General features: G+C 42.7%; 2 protein-coding genes across 7 annotated transcripts in view; one reads left to right on the forward strand and one right to left on the reverse strand.

Moving 5' to 3' along the window:
- Positions 1-1,772, reverse strand: part of IFT25 (intraflagellar transport 25) — a 34,133-nt gene extending 32,361 nt beyond the window's left edge. For 3 of the 5 annotated variants that reach the window (XM_082613985.1, XM_082613983.1, XM_082613986.1), the window contains exon 1: positions 1,639-1,772. The gene's annotated coding sequence lies outside the window, so the exon portion shown is untranslated. The remainder of the gene's footprint in view (positions 1-1,638) is intronic. The other 2 variants (XM_082613989.1, XM_082613984.1) reach the window with 2 other exon arrangements.
- A 431-nt stretch (positions 1,773-2,203) lies between these two features.
- LRRC42 (leucine rich repeat containing 42) lies at positions 2,204-21,518 on the forward strand. 2 transcript variants are annotated; one of them, XM_082614592.1, is made up of 9 exons: positions 2,370-2,467; positions 3,745-3,777; positions 8,330-8,816; positions 12,972-13,103; positions 14,505-14,623; positions 15,864-15,952; positions 16,125-16,238; positions 19,575-19,659; positions 21,022-21,518. In XM_082614592.1, exons 3-9 carry the CDS (start codon positions 8,344-8,346, stop codon positions 21,294-21,296), a joined length of 1,287 nt encoding a protein of 428 aa, XP_082470718.1. In that variant the 5' UTR covers positions 2,370-2,467; positions 3,745-3,777; positions 8,330-8,343; the 3' UTR covers positions 21,297-21,518. The 2 variants fall into 2 exon arrangements, with proteins under 2 accessions (XP_082470719.1, XP_082470718.1); XM_082614593.1 differs by lacking the exon at positions 3,745-3,777 and having other exon boundaries at positions 2,204-2,467.
- The last annotated feature ends 4,385 nt before the right edge of the window (positions 21,519-25,903 follow it).

Genomic DNA, 25,903 nt, shown 5'->3' on the forward strand with positions numbered 1-25,903 from the left:
AGCCTAAATGAAATTCTAGGAAAGGTAGATTAGGAACAGATAATGAAGAAACTTGAAAGCCAGGTAAAGATGGTAGGCTTTAGCCTGTAGTCCAGTAGTTCTCAATTGGACTGGGGGTGATTCAGCCCCCCGGGGACATTTGTCAATGTCTAGAGCCAGTTTGGCTGTCATACTGGGGGTGGGAGGGTGATGCTATTGGCATCTAGTGGGCATTTCATGATGCTGCTAAATATTCCACAATGCACAGGACAGTCCCCCAAAACAAATAATTATCTGACGGAAAATGTGAATAGTGCAGAGGTAGAAAAACCCTGTGCTAACCTACTTGGTGGTGGAAATGTGGGGGTTGGAGAGTTAAGGAGAGAATTTGCTTTAAAAAAGTAATATGTTTTAGGGAAATATATCTAGCATTGATGTGTAGTAGATAAATAAGGAAGAGCGTGTATTCTCCAAATGTTCAGTTCTTCTCTGACGTCACATTCTTACCACCTAAGTTGTCTGAGGAAGCAAAGATGTACTTTAATACAAAACTCATTTCATACCTCCTATAGCCACCAATACCCTTCCTTTTTCCTGTGTTGGGTGGAATTATTTAAATAACAAGTAAGAAGTGGCAGAATTTGGGTTCACTTTAAGGTTCCTTTGTTGCGCTTAATGCAAAAGAGGTACACCAATCCCGAAGAAACCCATAACACAACTCAACAGATATGATGCTTCCTTAACTCCAAAATGCAGGTTCAGGATGTAATCTAACCCCCCATCCTGGGATGCCTTACTTAACTCACACGTGTTCACTCAGGGCCTCAGTTCATCAAAGGTGGTGCACTCTGTGGTGCCATCCTCTGCATTTTGAAAACTCCCTGACCCTGGACTTCCCTGAGGCCTTATCCTCCTCTAAACCCAGTGCCACTTACCCAACCCTTTCACCTCCAGTTCACGTAACCTTTCTTTCCAAAAAGCTTTCTGCGCCAAGCCTTCAGTTCACTTTCTTTTTGTGGTCAGGAAAGAGTACCCCGTGCGTCTGGTACTCTTAGAACCAGACTCCTCAAACCCTTTCCTATAACATCATCCACGGGGAACTTTTGTGTAAATTAGAAAACGGCCATCCTCTGCCTCCCCAGGGCCAGGGCCTATAGCTTGGTATCACTTGAAAGGCAACCAGCCCTGACACTACCCTTTCACCTCCGTCCCAAACCCTTCTACTCAGTTCAAGACCATTTCAAGAGCTCCAAGGGCCCTAAACACATACTTCTGGACGCCCGGCCCAAATTACATAAAATTTATGAACCCACATCCTACATCAAATATAATTCTTAGGTATATGGGTTACGTTCCAGTTAATAGGTCACATTTGGATACATTTATTAATTTCTATTTGGAACTGATTTTCCCTTTTGGGGGTCAAAACATTATTTCTGGCTTCCAGAAAGCTCGTGGGCTGACACTAGTGTCTCTAGGACTCAGGGGAGTGAACAGACCTGCGTCATGCGTCAGTCTTCCACCATCCCGGTCACCTCACCGCCCGCCCACCGTCCGCCTCCGCGCCGCGCGTCTCCTCACAACCCCAGCCATGCTCGCTCTCTCCCTCCTCCACCAGCATCCCCCGCCTCCGTCGGCCTCGCCCAGCCAGGCTCCCACCTCCCCCGGTGCCAGCCGAGCCCGCCGAACCACCCTGCTCGCCTGGGCCTCCGGTTAGCTCTACGTGCGCTGATCGTCGGGCCTCGAGGTCTCCCTACCGCCCCGCCCCCTTCCCTTCCCGCAGGCCTCCGCGGAGTTCGCGGGCACTCAAATCCTACTCCCGGCTCTTCGCTCCACCCCGCCCGCAGGCCCTGCCCCGTCCCGCCCCACCCTGCGCAGCTCGCCGGTCCCCAGCTCCACCCCCCTTCCGCCCAGCCTCCTCAGAGATCCCAGTCGCGCACAGCTGCACTCCCGGCTCTACGCGCCCAGTCTCCCTCAGGCCCCGCCCCCAGACCACGCCCCCGTGCTCTTCCTTACTGCGCGGGCTGAGCTCCGCAGCCCCGTCCAAGGGGCCTTTCCCTAGGCAAGCGCGTGAGCACGCGCTGCTTACCCTCCCCCAGCTAAGCTGGCTCCCTGGGGCTTCTGAGACCCACGGGACCCGCCCTCGCGCGAGCACGCACGCGCAGTCCCCACCTCTCCCTGCTCAGAGCCCTAGGCCCTCAGGTCGCCAGCCCCGGGTCCGGCCCCGCCTCCAAGCGCGACCCCGCCCCTCATGCCGGGTATCGCGCAAGCGCGCCTCCCCTGCCCAGTCTTTCCCCCGCCCCCGCCGGCCCCGCGGTCCCAAGGCGCAGGTCGCCCCCAGCCCCCTCCCTTCTTCTGCACACTCTCTGTCCCACCCTCCCTAGCTTTGTGCCGGGGGCGCGGAGCCGCTTCCCCCCCTCAGCCGCGCCGCGGGAGGAGGGAGCCGTCAGCGAGGAGCTGCCGCTGGCTGCCCCAGGCAGGGGCACAGGTAGGTGGCGGCCACGGGCTGGGCCGCTCACCGAGCCCGGGGCTGCGAGTGGGGGCGGGTGTGAGGTTTGAGGGAGGGGTGGAATGGGGGAGGGGAAGACCGAGAGGGACGGGGCTGGGGTGTGGTTGGGTGAAAGGTGTGAGGGTCTAGGGTTGTCAGAGACGGGTTTAAGGGTGGAGTTGGGGTGCTGGAGTAGTGTATGGGGGCGTGTGAGACTTGGGGTTCGGGGCCTGGGTGGGAAAAGGGAGCAGGATTAGCTCGGGTGGATTTGGGGAGGGACATGCGTGGGAATTTAGAGAGAGAGGGAGAACTGCAGTATTGAGGAGGGGGAAAAGTGGGATTAGAGGAGTGCAAGGAGGAAAGGATCTAGGATGGGAATAGGAGAAGGGGTGGGGTTTGGGGGGCATGGAGAAGAAGTTGGGGCTGTGGTTTGTGAAGTTGGGCATAGTGAGCCGTGAAGGAAGGAGATTTTGAAGGTTGAGGGCAGAAGACAAGGAAAAAGATGGAGAGTTTGGGGTCCTGGGAGAGGGAATCTCAGAATGGGAGGAAGGGAAGAGTACATGGTGAAGGACAGAGGAAGAGTGCATGGGGGTTAGAGAGTGCGCGGGTGGAATGGTGTGGGGGGAAGGAAGGAGAGCCAGGTGGAGGTGGGCTTGCAGCTGGGCGTCAGGGAGCCGCATTTCAGAAGGGATGGAAGGATTGGAAGGGCGTGAGGCTTGAGAGGTGGGGGCAGGGGAGCTGGGCGTGGGTGAAGGGGGCGGATTAGGATTTTGGGTGTGGAGATTGGATTTTGTGTGAGAAGCTTAGAGTTGACAGGTAGAAAAGCTGTGAAATGTCAGGGTGTAGGAGAGATTGGCCTGTTCTAAGAGGGAAGTAAGGAGCTAGGTATGGGTGAGAAGCCAGGTAGGAAAGTGCAAGTTATAGGACAACAGAAATGAGTTGAAAACTGGATAATGGTGGTGACCCAGAACAATAAACTTGAGATTGTTAGTTGGTTATTGGTGGTTTGGAACTAGTTTCTGTTCAGGTTTTTATGTTAGAAACTTTCTTCAGAATACTGCATTTTCAAATAAACCAAGGGTGTCTGCAGCCTTGGGATGACGGCCATGGATTGACAGGTGTTTTCCTGGTGTGTGGATTTGGGTAATTTCTGCCCTGGCAGAGGAAGGAGGGGAGGCCTCAGTGTAGCTCTGTCCTGGCTCTGTTCCCACCAACTCTTTTCTCAGTTGTCCACTGTTTTTTTTATCTCCTCCCTCTCTCACCCCCTCCCCCCCCAGCTTGAGTCAGTGAATACCAGAGGGATCCAACAGGTGGGTGAGATTAATTTTTAACATTTTTTTATCCTTAAGGCTGATGTCATATTTTTATTCTTGAGAGACGGCATCATGCAGTGACAAGAGCTTGAGCTTTGGAGTGATACAACCTTGAGATTGAGTTCTGGCTCTGCCACTTACTAGTTCTGTTTCTTAAGTAAGTTACTTTACGTCTCTGAGTGCCTTCATCTGTTAAATGGCGATCCTGACTTCATAGGATTGTTGAGAATTACAGGAATCATTTAATATAGGACCTAACAGTGCTTGGCAGCTCAGTGGTAGCTCTCACACCCACTATTGTTATCATCATAGTCTTACTATGATTAATATTCCCGGGGAATTGTTAACTTACTTTACCTACTAAAGTTAGGCGTTTTCTTCTCTTTCTTTTCAAATTAGATAACCATAGACTCAGCTCACAATTTTAATTGTCTGCTTCCCTGACTGTCCTTCCAGTCCACTTGACTGGATAGTCATGAGTCTTGCTTGGCAAACTGGCTTCAAGATCTAAAAAGTTGTCAAGTTTAGTTATCAATTTATTTTATCTTGCCTCTTATTCAGAGAGGCTGAAGAGAACTGAGTTTTTAATGTAGTAAGGTTACATCTTATTCATTTGATGAAATGACATGCTTCATGGTAACTTTGGCTCATTTGTGGTGACCAAATACTAGAACATGCACTATTGTAATAGTTTTCTATGAGGTTTTATGGGTTACAAAACTGCCTCTCTGGAGACAGGCTCGGAGGCTATCAGAATGCCCTGTTACTCTGTCGCTCTAATATGAAGTATAGCTAATACAGATCTCCACTGGACATTGTTATTCTCTCACATACCAATACCAATTACTTAAATTTTCCCGTTCGTGTAGTATTTGTGCCATGGTATAGAATAAGCCCTGTCTCCTGAGGGGCTCCCTTATAATAGACAGGCACAAGCAAAGTCAAGTTACAGAAGCTTTGTTTAGAATTTTCTCACCTTTATGGTTCTTAACCTTGAAAGGCTTAAACATTAATTCAATCCTTAGATCATTTTATAGTACTTCACAAACTCTCAGGAAGCTCCTTATTGTGAGAGTGCAAGATGCACAAATTTAGTAGTAGAAATCAGAGGTCACCAGGATTTCCTGACCATGGTCAGTTCCTCAAGTATCATAGTTGAAGAACAGAGAGCCCTTGGGGTTTCTGGACAGATGATGTGGGTTTACTCTTCAGGAAATATTTGATTTTTTTCATCGTTTAGAAAGAGAACTAGCATTTGATGAGTAATTTAAAAGTAAAATATAGCCAGAACTCTGCCGTTTTTGAAAATGATCCATGGAAGCCGAAGCTGCCAGGATTTGGGGCAGCCTGGGTAAGTGTCCTCACTTTGGTCCCAAGCTGCTTGTGCCCTCTGCTGGATGGAATCAGGTTTTTCTGATTTTCACCGGAAGTGGTCATCCATTCATCCATTTGTCCATTTTATTCCAAAGTTTATGGAAGACACTATTGCAGGTGATGGTTAGGGGTACTACAGATAGGCAGACCCTATTTCGTTGCCAGGAAGTTTATAGTGTGCTGATGACTTATAATATGTTATCTTCCATGGAATTTGTCTTTCTACTTTTAAAATTAAGTCATTCTTGTTTGGGGCCATACCTGATAATCTACTTTCTGGTCTACAGGTAGAGTAGGACTCTGAATGTCCAAATCCAGAGATAAAGACCGAAAGGGATCTGCTTTATCTCCTTATCAAGATTAAACTCTGTGAGACTGAAGGGGCCAGGTGCTTACCCCTGGAAGAAAAGCTTAGAATAAGTGAAGTATCTCCTTAGCAGCAGACACTGAATACTGGCGAGAGTATGGGTTATGAGAGCTAGCCAATTTTTTTTTCTGGTTTTTAGATTTTTTTTTCCCCTCCCTGGTAGTACCAGTAGCAATATACTCCCATCATCCTCTTTGCTTCTACCACCTGCAAAAGGGTCTGGCGAGTGGGGGAGGAGTCTGCAGCTGTTGCCTGGTAGAGGAGCTGGCTCCTAGCAACAGTATCAGCAGGGCTTGCAGCTCAGAGTACTAAGTCTGTCCCTTTGAGGTCTCACCCTTCCTCTTCATTTGGTTCAGCAAATATCTGTTGAGGATTTATTCAAGCTAGGCTCTGCGTTGGGCCTGGGAAAGAAAAGAGAGATGAATCAAGTTAAGTGCCGTGTACTCAAAGAGCTCACAGCTTTGGGAATATTAGCAAGTGAACGGACAGTACACAGTGCGAAGTGCTATGTAGAAAGAGACATTGGCGCTCTGGGAAAACCAGAGAGATGTGTGCACTAGTGCAGGGGTTAGGAAGTTTTCCCAGGAGAGGGATGGTGGTTGAGCTGAGTGTTGATGATAACTAGGAGTTAGCTAGGTCAGGGAAGCAGAGAAGGATGTTCCAGCCAAAGGGAGCAGGATGTGCAAGGGCCAGTGAGACAAGAGAGCACAGCCACCTTACCTGGGTCGTATGGCTTAGCCAGAGAGTAGGGCGTAAGGAGATGAGCAGGGAAGAGTGAGGCTCTTGGGCGTGGCAGGGCCCTCTTTTCTGATGTGCTTTTACACACATAATTATCCTCAGGAGAAACATGGATCATACTGATACCCACAAACAGGATCAGTGTTTGATCTCCAGAGACTCAGCATTTTTGATCACTGACTTGATTGATTGTTGACACTTTTTTTTTTTTTTTTTTTTTTTTTTTGCGGTACGCGGGCCTCTCACTGCTGTGGCCTCTCCCGCTGCGGAGCACAGGCTCCGGACGCGCAGGCTCAGCGGCCATGGCTCACGGGCCCAGCCGCTCCGCGGCATGTGGGATCCTCCCGGACCGGGGCACGAACCCGTGTCCCCTGAATCGGCAGGCAGACTCTCAACCACTGCGCCACCAGGGAAGCCCTGTTGACACTTTTTAAGTGGCTTCAGAGCTGCATCCTAGCCCTGCATTGATGCAGAAGAAGCTGGGTTTGTTCACTCTAAAAGTCAGTCAGAGTCTTTTAGAGATGATAGCGGCTTTTGACCTATATTATATTAAGTTTTACCTAAAAATTGTAGCAATGATAATCATATACTTTCATTTTATTTAACGTGGCAATTTCTCGAATATTTTGAAACCTCACGGTTCCTCAGGAAAGCAAGTGTTTATTTCAGTTAGCGCTTGGACACAAAATGTCACCCATACGATTGCATAAATACCCTGCTGGTTTTTTTTTTTTTTTTTTTTTTTTACCCTGCTGTTTTTGATATGTTGCCTTACTTCGGAAGTGCCAGCTAACTGAAGAAGTTAAGGCACAAGAGCTAACTAAAAGCTATTCTAGCCCTTAGAAGCATCACACCTTAATAGCTTTTAGTTAGCTCTTGTGGTGGAGGTCTTTATTTGTGGATCCAAAAAACCATGTTGCTGTGGTCTGTGTAAGGTTTAGCAAAGGAGTAAACTTTAGTTCCATGAATATCTACTCAGGGACTATTACATGCCAGAGCACTATGTTGTTAGGGTGGATGAATTAAACATGATCCCTGCTCTCAGGGAGCTCAAATCAGCAGAACACGCCCAGAAATAAATCAGTAGCAGAACTGTGAGCCAAGTGCAATAAAGAAATGTGTGGAAGGTGCCAAGGTAGCAAGGGAGTTATTCATTTCTAGCCTTTGTTCTGTGTGTAAACATGTTTTAAAAAACAGAAATAGTTGGACTTCCCTGGTGGCGCAGTGGTTAAGAATCTGCCTGCCAATGCAGGGGACACGGGTTCGAGCCCTGGTCCAGAAGGATCCCACATGCCTTGGAGCAACTGAGTCCGTGTGCCACAGTTACTGAGCCTGCACTCTAGAACCTGCAAGCCACAACTACTGAGCCCATGTGCCACAACTACTGAAGCTCGCCTCCTAGAGCTCATGCTCCGCAACAAGAGAAGCCACTGCAATGAAAAGCCCATTCACCGCAACGATGAGTAGCCCCCGCTTGCTGCAACTAGAGAAAGCCACGCGTTGCAACGAAGACCCAATGCAGCCAAAAATAAATAAATGAAAATAAATTAATTTAAAAAAAACAAATAGTAAATTCCACGTGTACCATTTATAACTTGCAAATCAATAAAAAATTTTATCATTTTAATGGCTGCATAACATTCCATGGTGTGGATGTATCATCATTTATATAATGACACCCTTGTTGAACATTTAGGTTATTTTCGGTTGTTTTGCTAATATCAGCTGTGCTGCCATGACTTTCCTTGTAGGTGACTCTTTGACCACTTCTGTGATAACTCCCTTAGAGTGAATTTTAGAAATGAGATTTGAGCTGCCTTTTGAAAGATGAATAAGAGTTCACCAGATAGACAAGAAAAGGGGAAGCATAGGAAAGGGCATTCCAGGTCGAGGTAATAGAGGTAACCTCCAGTGCCAGAGTTCACAGGCAACTGGTAAGCTTTGATTCCCCAGAGCAGCTACACGGCCTGCCTGGAAGGCTCATAAAGCTCTGGGCACAGCAAGATGAAGTTACACGTTACAAAATGGCATTTTAATTGGATTTGATTTCCTTGTGCCTTGCTTTTACAGTTGCAACCAAGGCAATGTCTTACTACCTCAACTCAGAAAACCACCTGGACCCAGGGCCCGTCTATGTGCGAGAAAATGGGCAACTGCACATGGTCAATCTGGCCTTGGATGGTGTCAGGAGTAGCCTGCAGAAGCCAAGGCCTTTCAGACTGTTTCCCAAAGGCTTTTCGGTGGAGCTTTGCATGAACAGGGAAGATGATACTGCACAGAAAGAGAAGACTGATCATTTCATCTTCACATACACCCGGGAGGGGAATCTTCGGTACTCTGCCAAATCCCTCTTCAGCCTCGTCCTGGGCTTCATCTCTGACAATGTTGATCACATTGATTCCCTTATTGGCTTTCCTGAGCAGATTGCTGAAAAGCTGTTCTCTGCTGCTGAAGCCAGACAGAAATTCACAGAGCCAGGTGCAGGGCTGAGGGCTTTACAGAAATTTACAGAGGCCTATGGAAGTCTGGTGCTTTGCTCCTTGTGTTTGCGAAACAGGTGGGTGTTCTGATTACGATAGTATTTTATTGGGTGTGTGAACTCTGTCAAGCTCTGGGGCTTAGTGGGCTTGGGCACTTTCCCCATCAAACAGCCCTTGAGTTTAGAATTTCCATACACGAAGTGGTAGGCCATTTTGAGAAAAATCATTGTCTTTCTCCCTTCCCTTACCCTCCCAGACAACACTTAGGTTTACTTTGAAAACACTTTACAAGGATGAGTTGATTGCCACAGCTCCTCCATTAGGTAGTAAATACTCCTCTACCAACTTTTCTAGAAAGAGAAAATAGAAAAGACAAAATGTGATTTGCTAAATATCTCTTGGTATGCTCTCGGGGATGTGAAGATTAGTAACCAGAGTTCCCGTCTCTATTCCAGTTTTCAGACCACTAGATATTGAGCATTAGATAAAAAGCAACTTCAGAAGAATAAGTGATTAAAATTGCAAGTGTCTTAAAGTTTGGAAATTTTCAAAAAGGTCCCAACACCAGAACCAAGGTCTGTCTATTTTCTAACAAAGCAGATGTTTTCTCTTATGACCTGCCTTTGCTCATATACTTTTATTGATTTATTTAAAATTTTTATGCCACCATCGTGTAAAATGACTTTCAAGGCATCTACTAATTAAAAAGAAAAATTTGAAAAAACACACAGAAAAGAATTTAAACACAAAAAGGTATAACGTGGAACATAAGCCTCCCTCCCATCTCTCTCCTGTTTCCCTTCCCCAGAGGCAACTACTGTTATCAGTTTCTTTTACATAATTCCAGAGATATTCTGTACATATACATGCATGTATAGCTGTCCCCTTTGTATACAAACGACAGCACAGTGCTCACACTGCTGTGCACTTTGCTTTCTTCACATATTTTGAAAATCATTGACCATCAATATGTGTAGATTTTTAAGATAGCAGTATAGTATACCATTATATATATCTTTATACATTGGGGAATATACTCTGTCTATAAATTGTATTCTGTTTTTTCCTCCACGTACCATTATACCTTAAGTATTTCTCACAATAGTGAAGATGCTTTTTATCCATTTGTGATGTCTGCACACTGTTCCAGTGGTCAAATTGGATGAGAATAGCACTTCCATTCACATTTGATGAGCACATAAATTAATGTAGCATTTCTGGAAAGAAGCTTGGCAATATGTATCAAAAGCTTTAAAAATATTCATATCATTTGACCCATTAATTCCATTTATTAAGAGTCAGTCTGTTCTAATTTCTAATGTAATAATCAGATATGAGAACAAATACTTTACATAAGGGTGTTCATTTTAGTACTATTTGTAATAGTGAAAATCTGAAAGCTGAATATCCAACAAGAGGAAATTAATTAAGTAAATTATGGTACATTCATATAATGAAATAGTGTATAACTTTTAAGATAATATCCAAAGATCATTTAAAATGGTATGGTAAAATGTTCATTATATAATAAATGAAAAATAAGAATTAAAATTATATGTATGATCCCAATTTTGTTTGTAAAAAAAATAGAAAATTTTACATGTATTGCATATATGGGGGGGAAAAAAGAGAAACCCACTGAAATGTAATTTAGGTAATGAGATTGAAATTGGTTTTAATTTTCTTTATAGTTTTCCAGATTTTCTTAATATTTTTCTCCAAGGAATGTGTATTACTTTTATAATCAGAAAAATATAAGAAACATTTTTAACAATCTTTTGGCTCATATTTTATTGCAACAATTACAAATAAGACAGTAACTAAGACAATGCTGCCTTATTCAGATATAAGAGTAAGATTTTTCAGTTGTGATCGAAAACTTTCCTTCTTTTGAATCCCCAAAGGAAAATAGGAAGAAGGCAGGAGATTTGGGTTTGCATTTGCAATTCTCAGCTGAAGCTGCAGCAGCAAAGGTTTTACCAGCACGAAAGGGTTCAGGTCATGGGGAAAGAGCTTGAGAAAATAATTGAAAAATAAGATAATTGTGTAGGTACAGGCACTTGCTTTGTGGGGTTGGGTCACAAAGCTGCCTGCCAAAAAGAGAAGCCAGTGTCTTTGCAACTGGGTTTCAAACCTACAAAACTGTCTCCTCCCTGTGATTTTTAATCCCACCGGTGGTCACAGGGAGGCAAGTATTTGCCTTAAAATATCACCCTGTGTAACCGAAGTAATTATAATAGCTAATTTAATGAGGACCTATGAGATGCCGTTTACTTTTGGAACATTTTTTCTGATTTTCTTAATAGTCCTTAAAGGAAGTGATCATCAGCTCCATTTTCTAGCTGGAGAAATTGAAGCTCACAGAGGTTAAGTAAGTTTCTTACAATCATACAAGTAATTGGCATTGCTAGAATCCAAACTCAGGTCTGACACTAAAATATCTGTGCTGTTTCTGTTGCTTCTCCATTACACTCTTCTGAACTTTTTAAGGGGCAAGTTGTAAGACTAATTTTGAGCGAGACCCTAGAGCTTCAATTACGTCCTAGATAAGCATGTAGTAGTGTCTGTGGTTTTGCATGTTCGTTTCTCAGCCTTGATTTTTGTAATGTTTGTTAATCATGTTATATGTTGTTGTGTTCTTCTCAGATAACCCTTGTTTCAGAATTACTAAATATCTTTTGGTTAACTGATCAAAGGATGTGTGTTTTCCTTTCTGTAATTGCCAGTAATTCCCCAAATTCCCATTAACCGACTTCAACTCTGTGATTGGAAGATGGAAAACAGCAGCTTTATTTACAATGCAATTAAAATATGTCTGAGTAAATAAGGCTCATTTGTGTACCCAGCTGAGCTCAGTCACCAGGCAGCTTAGAGGGGATATCAGTGCCCCAGGCCATCTGTACCCAGCAGTCAGGCCAGCGATCAGCTTCAGTATATCTTATTCTGATTGGAAGTAGGAAGAAAAGAGATCTGACTCCCTTCTTGTCCTTGGATTATTCCGTGCTGTTTTTGGTAATTATGATTCTGGCAACAGTAGAGAAATGTGAACACTTTTTAAGTATAACCCCACTGATCCTAGCTTACCATTTCGCTGTGGAAACTTCTAGACATCCATGAGAAAAGTGGATGAGAAAGGCATGCTCTTGCCCACAAGCATTTCCCTGTTCTCTTGGACTCCTCTCCTGTTTCCTATCACTTCTAATCCCTTTTCATTTTTTCTCACTGACATCATATGAAATAGATGGACAACTAGAAAGCAGGGTGGAGGCCATAGCCTGGGCTGTGCAGTGTCTTTTTGATCTTCTTTTCCTCTCTAGAGGCCTCCTGATACTTCCCGATAGCAGTTTGGCAAGGTGCCCCAGTGTAATTAAAGTGTTCATGCTCTCAGGTTTGCCTTAATAACCATCTAGTTTAGAGTGAGTTCTTTTTTTTTTTTTTTTTTTTTTTTTTTTTGTGGTACGCGGGCCTCTCACTGTTGTGGCCTCTTCCGTTGCGGGGCACAGGCTCCGGACGCGCAGGCTCAGCGGCCACGGCTCACGGGCCTAGCTGCTCCGCGGCATGTGGGATCTTTCCGGTCCGGGGCACGAACCCGTGTCCCCTGCCTCATCAGGCAGACTCTCAACCACTGCACCACCAGGGAAGCCCTAGAGTGAGTTCTTATAATAGTCATGCTGCACATACTTTTGGAGTAAAGTTAGCAGGATAACAGCGGCACAGTGACGTGGGCAGCTACTCAAACTTGTGTTTGAATAGAAAAGATAAAACCTGACTGTCAAATATATCTTGATATGTTCTTGGGGATGTGCAGGTTAGAACCCAGAATTCTTGGCCTGTTCCAGTTTTCAAAGCACTAGATACTGAGCATTAGACAAAAAGCAACCTTAAAGGAATGAGTGATTAAAATTTTGAGTGTTCTAAAGTTTGGAAATTCTCTGATAAAATCCCAGCACTGACACCAAGGCCTGTCTGACTTCTAACAAAGCAGATTTTTTCTCTCGTGTCCTGCCTTTGCTCATATGTTTTTATTTATTTATTTAAAGTTTTTATTCCACCATCACGTAAAAAGATTTTTAGCTTAAAAAATTCAACCTGTGCCTATATAGTAATTAATAAAATCTGCTTATTACATGGTACCTTGTCCTGATGGAATGTTGATGTGTCACAAAGCCACAAACGGTGATGTTTTAAAAGAAGGAAAAGAAAAGCTGTTGATTGCTCTCCATGCCCCACAGATATCTGGTGATTTCAGAAAAACTTGAGGAGATTAAGTCTTTTCGGGAGCTGACCTGCCTGGATCTATCCTGTTGCAAGCTTGGAGATGAGCATGAACTTCTAGAACATCTCACCAATGAGGCCCTGTCTAGGTATTGACCTGCCACCATTTGTAGATGAATTGTTTTGTTTCTTTTTTTTAAGGATGATCCAATGGGATCATCTTGAAGAATGTTGATTACTTCCCAATCCTGTGTTTATTTGCTAATTATTTTTTCTAAAACGATTCCATCTCCATTTACTTGGTACAAGCAGTATAGATTGGACAACTCTTAGGAAAGTAAGTCACTAGGTTCTTTACCTAAATAAACTTTATTTCAACATATAGTACTTGACTACCTGTGTTGAAAAATGATTTTGCCCTGGTTTATTCTAGCAAGAGATGAGAAGTTATACAATTTCTACAATCATTATCATTTTCTATTTTAACTGCTAATGAACTATAAATTATTTAAAAAGTGAACTATTAAAAGACAGCCAAATAAATCCTTTTCAAGAACCATAATTTAAAGAAATCATCCAGTTCATACCATTCACAAATAGTCCGACTGAGCTCAGTATGGCCAGCAGAGAGAAGGCCAGATGGATTCCTCTGTGGTTTAATAAACACCCAGAAGGATAACAGTACTACAAACCTGAGTCTAACCTATTTCTTGGGGCCTGCCTAGGACAGTGACACCTACCTACTGCCCTGTACAAAGGTTTTTTTTTTTTTGAATTCTATTTTATTTTTTATACAACAGGTTCTTATTAGTTATCTATTTTATACATATTAGCGTATATAATGTCAATGGCCATCTCCCAATTCATCCCAGCACCAGCACCACACCTGCACCCCCACCACTTTCCCCCCCTCAGTGTCCGTATGTTTTTTCTCTACATCTGTGTCTCTATTTCTGCCCTGCAAACCGGTTCATCTTGTACAAAGGTATTTTTGTACAAGGTTAGTAAAGGTTCGGATTTCTTGAGTGTGGGACAGTGGAACACATTAATAACACCAGTTACAGGTTAGCTGAATGGACTGGGTTATGTCTGTACCTTATAAACCCAATCTGAAAATTGGATTTATAAAATAATTAGAATGAAAGAATGGTGCTTTGCATAAAGAATTCTCATAGGAGTTCTTAGCAGACTTTCCCAGTATATTTAGAGTGGTTTTGGTTTTCACACAGCATTTGTCAGGAATGCAGCTTTTGTGATAAACAAGTGTATTTATATCCTTAATGAAGTCCCTGTTTACCTCATTCCACCATATACCTTTAGTGCCCTCTGCCATCTGAGACTAGTACTACATGACACTTTGATCTGTAAGTTAACCCTCACTTAGCAACTGAAGTAGCACCAAAATATCTTTAACTCTGTTAAATGCATTATGTGTGAAATAGAAGAGGTTAGAAGATATATTTTTGAATGAAATTTTTGAAAGTATGTTCTCATGACTAGACTTTCTCAAATGCTCTTTAAGTAATTTACTTATGGACTTTGTTTTCTAGTGTAACTCAACTCCACCTGAAGGATAATTGTTTATCTGATGCCGGGGTGCGGAAAATGACGGCACCGGTTCGAGTGATGAAAAGAGGCCTTGAAAATCTAACATTATTAGATTTATCTTGTAAGTTTTATTAGAAGTTATAGATGATTAACTTTGGAAGAATGGACTTAGAAATCAGTTAGTTCTTCCTCTTTGTTTGAGAGGTGATAAAATTGAGGGGAGGTGACTTTCTTAGGTGCCACAACAAGTTAATGGCAGAGCAGGACCTAAAGCCAGAGGCTCTTGACTCCTGGCCAAATACCTTTCCTGGCATGGTGCCACCTCTGTAAGGTAGTAAAAGCCCTTACAGATTCACCCATGCCACTTACTCTCTGCAGACAGGGCAACCTTTCATCATATTCACAGCATATATGAAGGACGTTTGGCTCATTTTTACTTTCTCTGAGTTGCTGATCTATAGTGTCTGTCAGCTAGGTCATTTTTTATCAATAATTGCTTGGTGAAAATCAGGATGAAATTCACAGTTTTGATAACTTTCACAGAATGAACCAGTTATTGACTCCAGTAGTAGAAAGATGGTAAGATCATTTATGATTTAACTGAGCATTTATTAAATATGTGGCAGGATCGTATGGTGTCAAAAAAATAGAAGGAGCAGGGGTTTGAGGTCAGAGGACACTCCTTGCTTTGCTACTGTGTGCCCTTGTGCAAGTTATTTAACCTCTCTGAGCCTTGGTTTTGGCTTGTGTGAAATGAAGATAATAATGCATGCCCTCCCTTCCTCCCAGGGAAGTCTATTCATTTCACAAATATTTTTTGAGTGTCTACAATGTGCCAGGCACTGTGCTCATGGTCTTTAGGACTCTGTGCTAAATGCAGTACTCTCTGATATGAGAAGGTGATATGTAAGAAAGGATTTTAAAAAAATGCAGGTTAGTAAGACATTAAGAGTCTCTGTGCCTCAGTATCCTTGAAAATCTTTTTAAAATAAATCTTTTACTTTGGAGGTAAAATGGCTGTGAACAAAGTCTAATATACCATTCTAATAACATGTTTACGTATGTTGTTTTCATATGGTTCCAAATTAAACCCTTTGGAATAACTATCTGGTTCATTCATTTTTCTGCTAACCCCCAGCTCCTAGAAAGTTAAAGCTGTGAAGGATCTTAAGGATCATCTAGCGTGGCTCCTTCGCATTACAGTAGGAAAGATAAGATTTCTATATTCAGTTTACTCTGAAAAGCTTGTTCACTCAGTATTTTCTATTTTATCATTGTGAGCCTTTTTTCCTGAGCTTATTGTTGGCATTGTAGCAATACTTATAACTATAACAGAATACTATCTATGTTTTGACATTTAGGTAACCCTGAGATCACAGATGCAGGAATTGGATACCTCTTTTCTTTTAGAAAACTAAACTGCTTAGATATCTCTGGGACGGGACTCAAGGTAAGACTTCTACTCCCTTCTCTTACTTTTCCAAACTTACAATTTGATATTTTGCTTCTGCTAATTGGCATTTAGAAAGGACTGGTATCTGTGATGGTGTTTATTTCCTACTGAAAGCAAGTAAGAGTTAACCAGATGTGTGTGCATTATTGTTCTGGTTTTCCCTTACTAGGACGTCAAAGCTGTCAAACACAAGCTTCAGACCCACATAGGTCTCGTTCACTCCAAAGTGCCTTTGAAGGAATTTGATCACAGTAACTGCAAGACAGAGGGCTGGGCTGACCAGGTAAGGCAGATTTTTCTCTCCTACAGTTAATGTGGCTTCATTTTAATTCCAAGTGTCTTATTCAACACTTGAACGAATGTTAATCCTCTTGGTATTCCTTGGCTGAATTGTCATCTTCAGTCGAGTCTGAGATACTGATGGCCTCGTAACTAACCCAGTTACTTAAGAAAAGGTGTTAGATGCCAGTCCTTAAATCTTATGCTCTGGTTCCTAGATTGTGCTTCATCCATATGGGACCTAGAAGAAAACGCCTTCTTATAAATGACTCAGAAAATAAAAGAATTCTTGCTTGCTATGCAAAAAAGCAGTATGACCCAACTTCACAAGGACAGATTCTCTTAGCAGTGTGTGTATACTGGAAAGAGAATAAGTCACACTGATAAGAATTCAAATCTAACTCTTTCTCTTTTGGGGGGCAAATTTCTTAACTCTTAGAGCCTTAGTGAAGAAACATCTTTTTTTATCCTGAACTCTCCCATTTTCTTTCTTTCTTTTTGAAGTTTTAAAAATTTTATTTTATGTACAAAGAACTAGGACTGTTTGGAAAGGTAGATGTCCTGGATGAACCATTCAAGGAAGTTCACTTAGTCCCACTCAATGAAGCCAATATCCTCCGAGTACTATCAGAAACACTGGTGACATGTATTGAGGCCATATTTCCAGATCAGACCATGCTAGTTTGAGCAGACTGAGCCCTTCCATTTTCAGCTTCTTAGCTGAACTTTGATGCTCTCTTGTCTTTTTGATGGTCTTCCTTAAGTTGGTAAAGTACAGACTTAAGTAGAGAGTCAGAAGGTAACCAAGTAGTAGAGTACCAGTAGATGCCAGCCTCCCTGTGGCTGGTGCCTTTCTCCTTCAGATAATTTAAACCAATGTTTATTGGTGGAGGCCTAGAGGACCCACCAGACTTTTTGATCTAGATCCCTCCTTGGCTCCAAGCAATAATGCATGGTGGTGGACTTATCCAACCACCTGATTGTAGCATCACCTCCCTATAAGTAAGCAAGAAGGGGTGCTGGTGAATCAGTGTTTCAGAAGAACTTTGAAGTTTGTGAAAATGCATGCTGAAATAATTACAACAGTTCATTGCCAGACAAAGTTTATAGTGCTGGAAGAATCCTAGATACATCCAGTAGACTTGGGGCAGGTGTGGGATGGTCTTACAAGGGCTTGATGTAGTTTGGTTATGGTAGCAGGTGACATGGTGGAAAGAGCATAGGCTGTAGGGTCAGAGGCCTGAGTTTGGGATCCTGGCCCAGCAACCCAATAGGGATATGACTTAAGGCAACTTTGAGTCTCTGTTTATTTATCTGTAAAATGCAGAAACCAGGACCTTTCTTGCAGAGCTAAGGATGAAGTAAAATACCTAACAGCCTGGACTGAAAGCACCATGCAGTCTCAGCTGGGCCCTAGGACTTGGCAGCAGTGCTTTATCTATCTTTTGTTGATCCTTATTGAAACTGTTTCAGGCTGACTCCATCCTCCTCCTGCCTCATTCTCAGCAGGTGACACAGAAAAATGAGGCCATCTAACAGGAGTTCCTTTACTTCCCTCTGTCTCAAAATTTCTACAATTCTGCAACATACCCCACTTCCCTCCTATCTAAGGGAACAGGTATGCCTCTTTATTCCAGTGATAAGCCCTTTAGTGGCTTCTTTTCCTTTCAGTTCTGTTCCCTGAGATCTCCAGCTTACTCTGTGATATTTTACTAATAATTATTTCCCTCTACTGCCCCACCACTACATCTTCAATCTCGCTCTCTGTTGGCCATTTTCTTTCTGTGTATAAACATGTTACTTCTATTCTAACATGTTCTTCATCCCCCATTGAGGTTGTGGGTTGTTTTCTTTTCCTATCTTCCCACCTCCTCACTGCCTACTCAGTTCTTAATCCCTTGTAAGCTAGTTCTGGCCCCCACGGCTCTGCTGCATGTGTCGTCTTGAAGGTGGTATGTGGTCTCATTCTTCACCTTCCTTGGCTTTTCTGCAGTTCTGATATAAACATGCATGCCTTATGCTTTTTCTCTCTGGCCTTCCTGCTCAGTATCCCCTAACTTTCTCGCTTCTCCCTTTAGCTCTTGCTGATTCCTCATTTCCTCTTCTCCTCTTATCTTCTGTCTCCACCCACTCTCCTGGTGATCTGAACTGTTCTCAGAGCCTTTACTGTCCCTGCGGGAATGATATCACCTTCTCTTACACGTTAGACCTGTTCCTAAATATTCTCCATAAATCCCTGCCAGGCACCTCAAATTCAGCTTGTCCAGAACCAGGCTTGTCTTCTTCGTCCCCATCCCCAAACAGCTCTTCCTAATTGACATTCTTATTTCTGTTAGTAGAAGCACAGTTTTCCTTATTGTCCCCTGAGCCACCAGATTCAGTTCATCTTAGCATTCTTTTAGATCTGTCCCCATTTTCCATGCTCAGGGAGGTATCATAGAGGGGCTGACAACTAAGATTTATTGAGTGCTTCCTATATTCCAGACACTGCTAAACCCTTCATGTATGTTATCTCATTTAATCCTCACAACCGCCCAGTGGGCTATGTACTATTATTAATCCCGATTTTACAGATGAAGAAATTGAAAGACAGAAATTAAATCACTTGCCAAGGGTCCCCTGGCTAGTAAGTGGTGGAACTAACTCTGGAACAATATTCTTAAACTATGTGTTGTGCTGCCTCTGTGACCTGAAAATGTTTGTCTTGACTTTCTTTTATGATCATTTCATTGCATACCATGAGAAGTGTTGAATTTAAAGTTCTTGCTACTTGTGCTATATGTGAAATAATTGTTTACTTTATTTGTGTGTAGTTTATACTAAACCAAATTTTCAAAAGAATTTATAGTAGCTTGTAATAAAAATACATTTGTAGCAGTTTAAAAAAATGGAAACTGATCATGAAGTGTCATGAGAATATGGAAACATGGTCCTTTCACACACGTACAAGAGTGAGTTATAGTTGGTATAGTTAAGGCATGAAAGTGAGTCTAGGAATGTGTGAAAAGTATTATGACTAAGGCTTTAAATTTTAGTATTTAGTTTAAGAATATGCAGTTTATTTCTAGATTGGAATAGAGATGAAAATAGGGAGTCAGCTTTGTAGATTTTTTCTGAGTCATGCAAATATGTATATCCAGCATGTTTGTATTCTGACCAACTCATGCCTTAAAACAGAAAATCCAGACTTGACTTGGTTCTTTTTCTTATCACCATCATCTGAAGTAAGATTACCATGGGGGTTTGTGTTTATGGAAAGAGAGGGGTGGGGAACAAGGAAAGCTTGAGATTAAAAGCTTGAGATTTTGTTTGGATTCAAATCTTTCCAAATACGTTTTAGATTGTTCTGCAGTGGGAGCGTGTGACTTCGGAAGCTGTGAAGCCACGAGGTTCCTCGGAGCCTGGAACAGCAGCTCAGCATTTCTGTGAGAAATTCCCTTTCCTTTGGAGTGTTTTGCCCTTAGGTTATTTGCCCTTAAAGCACTTAGCTCATCTTCACTCAGTGGGAAAATTAATTATGATAGTATTGACTTAATTAGATCACTGAGACTTGTATTCTGTCAACACAGCTTACAGTGTAAGTTTACACTTAGCTTTGAGTACTAGCACCAGGAAAATAACTTATTAAATGTATGTATGCATGTACATATGTGCTTATTGACATCCCATCTTGTTCCAGAAAAAATTTGCAGTGGTACAAAAGTAGATGGATACAGAACATTAAAAAGGAATTAAAAGTGTAGCCAAAAGGGACAAGCAACCCAAGTGTCCATTGACAGATGAATGGATAAACAAAATGTAGTATTTACATACAATGGAATATTATTCAGCCTTAAGGAGGAAGGAAATTTTAACACAAGCTATAACATGGGTGAAATTTAGAGACATCTGCTAAGTGAAATAAGCCAGTCAAAAAGACGAATGTTGTATGAGTCTTCTTATGAGATTCCTAGAGTGGTCAAGTTCATAGAGACAAAGTAGAATGGTGGTTGCTGGGGACTGAGGTGAGGAGTGGTATAGGGAGTTACTGTTTAATAGATACCAAGTTTTAGTTTCCGGATACCACGTTTTAGTTTCGCCAAGCTGAAAAAGTTCTGGAGATGGATGGTGGTGATGTTTGCACAACAATGTGAATGTACTTAATGCCACAGAACTATACACTTAAAAATGGTTCAAATGCTAAATTTATGTTATGTGTATTTTACCATACTTTCTTCTGTAAGGAGTTAAAGGATGAAATCGAAGTGAAGGAAAAATAAAGGTAGAAAAATAAGAAAAATTCAGGGCAAACCAAAAAATACAGGATAAGGTTGTATCATTTACTAGAGTTGTGCCGCAAACTTGGCTGTTTTTAGAAGACAGAGTCAAGTCCAGATTTTGAGTAATAATAGCTGACGTTTTTCAAGCTTTTACTATTGTGCCAAGCATTGTGCTAAGCACCTTATGTTACTTGATCTTTACATCACCCTTATGAAATAAGTTTTATATCCCTCTAAAGATGAGAAAACTGAATCTCAGACAAGTCACTTGCTCAAGGTCATTTATCCAGGAAGTGGCAGATCTGAGATTTGAATCCAAATCTGTGATACTCGTGTGAGTACATACCTTCAACCTGTGCTGGTGCATTTGCTGTAAGTTACTTTACAGGGCACTCAAAAGGGAATAAAATTAATCCAAACCTCACCCTGTTTGGGCCTCTTGTCACTTCCCTTGGATCATCTTTCTGGACTTAGGCAGCCGTTAGCAGCGGCATAGGAAAGCTCATTGCCCTTCCGTCACCCTTACAGATGGGAAGCGGGCTCGAACAGAAGCCCCAGTGAAGTGTCACCTGGCAGACGCCCACATGAATTCTTCTGAGAAACTCCAGTTCTATAAAGAGAAAGCCCCAGATTGCCATGGACCACTGTTGAAACACGAAGCCCTCTCAAGCCAGGAGTCAAAGAAGAGCAAGAAGAGAGCTTTCGAGGAGCCAGAGAAGGAACAGAGCAACTCTTCACAGTCTTCAAAGCAGAAATATGTGTGTCTTGCTGTGGAAGACTGGGACTTGTTAAATTCCTATTGATTGGCGGATATAAGTTGACCTTTTTTCCCTCCAACTCTAATGTACGAGGAAAGGGGGCTGATGATGTTTTCCTTTTTGTTTGAATTTACCTATGGCATTAGCATAGCAAGCGGATATTTCTACTTTTGTGGTGGGGGAGGGGAATGCTATGGAAGTATGTAATAATTTCTAATGTATATTTTCAATACATAGTAATTTTTTCAAATAAACGTTTTTGCTGTCCTTAGGTTCTCCTTGTGAAAAATAGACTGGAGCCACAGGAAGTAACACTTTGGTTTGGGACGAAGGCCATGTGAACTAACGAGGCAGCTTAGCGTCATTTGTTACTACTCCAGTTTGGCCCAGCCTCAAGTTAAGTGAGTTTTTAAGGTCCGGAGCTTATAGGAACTAGAATTTATATTTCTGTCCAGCTGTAAAGCCCACTCTATTACATGGCCTTCTTAAATAATAGTTACCATTCATTAAAATCTCAAATATTAGGTCTATTAAGTAAACCACCAAGAATCTTCACAATAGTTCTGCCAGGTAAGGATTATCACCTCCATTTATCAGATGAAGAACCTGAGACCAATGACTCACCTTAGACCAGGGCTTCTCAAGCTTTATTGTGCATGTAGATCACCTGGGGATTTTTTTTGGCCACGCTGCGTGGCATGTGGGATCTTAGTTCCCCAACCAGGGATCAAACCCACGCCCCCTTCATTGGAAGTAAGGAGTCTTAACCACTGTACCCCCAGGGAAGTCCCCTGGGGATCTTTTTATTTTTTATTTTTTGGCAGTACGCGGGCCTCTCACTGCTGTGGTGGAGCGCAGGCTCAGCGGCCATGGCTCACCGGCCCAGCCACTCCACGGCATGTGGGATCCTCCCGGACTGGGGCACGAACCCACGTCCCCTGCATCGGCAGGCGGACTCCCAACCACTAGCGCCACCAGGGAAGCCCCCCCTGGGGATCTTTTTGAACTGTAGATTCTGATTCAGTAAATCTGGAGTTGGGCTTGACATTGAACATTTCTAACAGGTTTCCAGATGATGCGAGCGCTTCTAATTTGTGGGCTACACTTGGAGTGGCAAGGCTCTAGACCTTCATTGTCCAGTACCGTGGCCCCTACTCACATGTGGCCCCTGAACACATGAAATGTGGCTAGTCCAAATTGGGATGTGCTGTAAAATGCATACTGGATATCAGATATCAGAGTCCAAAAGTATGAATGAAAAAATCTCCATTTTTAAGTATTGATTAAATGTTAAAATGGTAATTTGGGGGTTAAAATATTAATTTCATCTGTTTTTATTTTTCTGATGTGGCTACTACAATATTTACATGGCTTGCATTCGTGATTTGCATTATATTTCTGTTGAACAGTGCTGCTCTAGACCATATTCCATCCATAAAAGGTGAGCTTAAAGCAAGACTTACTGGCAAGTAAAAGGAAGGGAGAGAATGCCTCGAGGAATTGAGAACATCGTTGTGGTAGATTTGACATCTGGAAATGCTCTGGAGTTTAACCAGGATTTTAATAAAAGATCTTGGATCTGATATGTGTTCTATTTGCTATTCAGAGCTAGTCAAGGTGCTACTCTGTAAGTGTGGCCTGTTGCCCAGGATCATCTCAGAAGTTCTGATTTTTTGAAATTTATCCAATGAAAAAGCAGATTCAGTGCAGATTGTTTTTTTTTTTTTTTTTTAATAGTGTTTTTATTTTTACTTGTTGACAGTTTGCTTTATTTATTTATTTATTTTTGGCTGTGTTGGGTCTTCGTTTCTGTGCGAGGGCTTTCTCTAGTTGTGGAGAGCGGGGGCCACTCTTCATCGCGGTGCGCGGGCCTCTCACTATCGCGGCCTCTCTTGTTGCGGAGCACAGGCTACAGACGCGCAGGCTCAGTAATTTTGGCTCACGGGCCCAGTTGCTCCGCGGCATGTGGGATCTTCCCAGACTGGGGCACGAACCCGTGTCCCCTGCATCGGCAGGCAGACTCTCAACCACTGCGCCACCAGGGAAGCCCCAGATTGTTTTTTGTTGTGGAAGTAGGGTTGAGCTTTAAAATGTCATTTGGGTGAACAGGAGCACAGCTTGCCAAATTCCTGGTACAGGCAGCCTTACTTGTCAAACTTAGCATATATTGTTAGTCAAACCTGAGTCTAATTTGATCACCCCCGACTATCACCACCCCCTTGTTGCTGTGGTGCAATGCTATGTCAGAAAGTGGCATCTGATTACTCTTCAAACACCCCACCTGTTCTGATCATTTTGGAGGGCAAATCTTCCTTCAAAGCAACTTATTATTACTTCTCTTTTATAAACACAGAATACTTCTGAAGCTAAGATTTCATTTTCTTTAATCCTTTTTTTCTTTCAAGGTTCTCATTTTCCTCTGCTGGTGAGTCCTTTAAGCAAATATTTCTTGTTTGATCTGAACAATTCATTGTAGTCATTCAGATGGAGTTATGAAAGTCTAGTCTTTGTTTTAATGATTGAAACAAATGATGAAGGTCAAGAAATTATGACTAGTATAAAACAGATGAGGTAGGGCTTCCCTGGTGGCGCAGTGGTTGGGAGTCCGCCTGCCGATGCAGGGGACACGGATTCGTGCCCTGGTCCGGGAAGATCCCACATGCCGCAGAGCGGCTGGGCCCGTGAGCCATGGCCGCTGAGCCTGCGTGTCTGGAGCCTGTGCTCTGCAATGGGAGAGGCCACAACAGTGAGAGGCCCGCGTACCGCCAAAAAAAAAAAAAAAAAATAGATGAGGTAATCTGTGTGTGTGTGTGTGTTTAACTTACATGTAAGATTAACTTTTTTTTTTTTATTAGAATTTCTTGTTTCTTCTTAGAGTTCACTTTCTGACTCATTGTGAACTTCGGGCAAGTGACTCAGTTCTGCTAACACTCAATTTACCTCTTTAAAACTAGGCCACCTACCTATATAATGCTTGCAAGAATGAATAAATCAGTGTTACTCAAAAGTATGGTCTGTGGACCCCTGCCCCAGAGTCTCCTGGGGTATTTGTTAAAATGAAAATTCCTGTATGCCACCCATATTTACTGAATCAGAATCTTTTAGTTTGTTAGAATTATGTAATAATCTGACATTAAGCCAAATTTTCTTTTCATACATTTATTCCAAAAAATGCTGAGCCATTCATTTATTCATTTGAAAAAGTATCCATTGAACATTTAACCTGTGCCAAGTGTTGGGGATTCAGCACTGAACAAGATAAAAGATGGTGTATGCCTTCAAGGAGCTTCCATTCAAGGGAGGTGAGACAGACGTGTAAGTAAACAGGACAGTAAGTCAGCAAGCTAAGTTCACATAGAGATAAAGTGGAGCTGGTAATGAGATACTGGGGGATGGGGATGGGGAGAGTTCGGTTTTTAATTAATTTAGGGGGTTGCAGAAGGCCTCTGAGGAAGAGACGTTGAGCTGAGAAGTATGACAAGAAGGAGCTAGTCATGCAAACATCTGGGTCTGAGGAAAGGAAAGAACAAGTGCAAAGCCTGAGATGGGAAATGCTTGACACATTCTAGGGACAGAAGAAAAAGAGTGAAAGCCAGGTGGCTTGTGCGTAGTGAAGAAGTCGTAAAAGGTGAGTTTAGGAGAGAGACAAGTGGCAGATCATCTAGGCCTTGTGGGTCATGGAATTTGAATTTTACTTCAGTGTAACAGAAAGCCACTGATTAAGCATAAATCACATGTCATCTGACTCCTCTTTTGAAGAGTGAACCTTGGCTGCTCTATGGGCCCAGTGTGTAGGGCATGGATCGCAGTGGGGGCAAGAGTAGAGCAGGGAGGTCCAATCAGGACCATTAAAGAAGTCCAAGTGAGAGATGATGGCAGCTAGGACTAGATAGTAGCGAAGGTAGTGATGATGAGAGGTTGGATACAGGGGCTAATTTGGAGGTCGAGCTGATAGGTCATGTTGATGCATTTGGTGTCAGGGAGTAAAGGAACAGAGGGAGTAAAAGGTGACTCCTTCCTAAGGTTTTGCCTGAGCAACTGAATGGATGGTAAAATGCAGGAGAGGAGTAGGTTTGGGGTGGGTGGGGAAATCAAGACTTCTGTTTTAGACAAGTTTGAGAGGCCTAATGAGTTGCACAAATAGGCAGTTGGACACATGAATTGAGCTCAGGGGAGTGATGACGACTGAAGATATAAAGTTGGGGTTCTACAGTATAGAGTTGATATTTGGAGCCCATGACTGTATACGATCACCTAGGGAGAGTGTAGATAGAGAAGAAATACGGGGCCTGGGGCCTTCCCACACTTAAGATCATGCAAAAGAGGAATGGGTGTTGAAGACAGAGGTAAAACCAGGAGAGTATAAGCCTAGAAGTGAAAATGTTAAGAAGGGAGTGGTGAGTTGTGTCAAATACTTCAAATTGGATGAGGACAGGTGATTTGGCAATTTGGAGGTTGTTTGTGGCTTTGATTAGGTTTGGGGGAGAGGTGAATGTTAAAAACCCAACCGGAGAGGATTAAAGAGAATGGGAGATGAGGAAGTGGAAATAAGAACCACAGAAAAAATTCCTCAGGCTATGTCTCTTTTCTATCTGTACTATGTAAAGGAGTATAAATTCCAAATTCTTGTAGTAACTGGGGTCTTGGGGTCA

Source organism: Mesoplodon mirus, assembly GCF_964341445.2.
Source record: "Mesoplodon mirus genome assembly, chromosome: 3".
Taxonomy (NCBI): Eukaryota; Metazoa; Chordata; class Mammalia; order Artiodactyla; family Ziphiidae; genus Mesoplodon; species Mesoplodon mirus.

Coding starts and splice junctions, on each gene's coding strand:
- LRRC42 (XM_082614593.1), top strand. CDS start 8,344: ATGTCTTACTACCTCAACTCAGAAAACCACCTGGACCCAGGGCCCGTC. Junction 8,817..12,971: donor TCCTTGTGTTTGCGAAACAG/GTGGGTGTTCTG, acceptor CATGCCCCACAG/ATATCTGGTGATTTCAGAAA. Junction 15,953..16,124: donor TCTCTGGGACGGGACTCAAG/GTAAGACTTCTA, acceptor TTCCCTTACTAG/GACGTCAAAGCTGTCAAACA.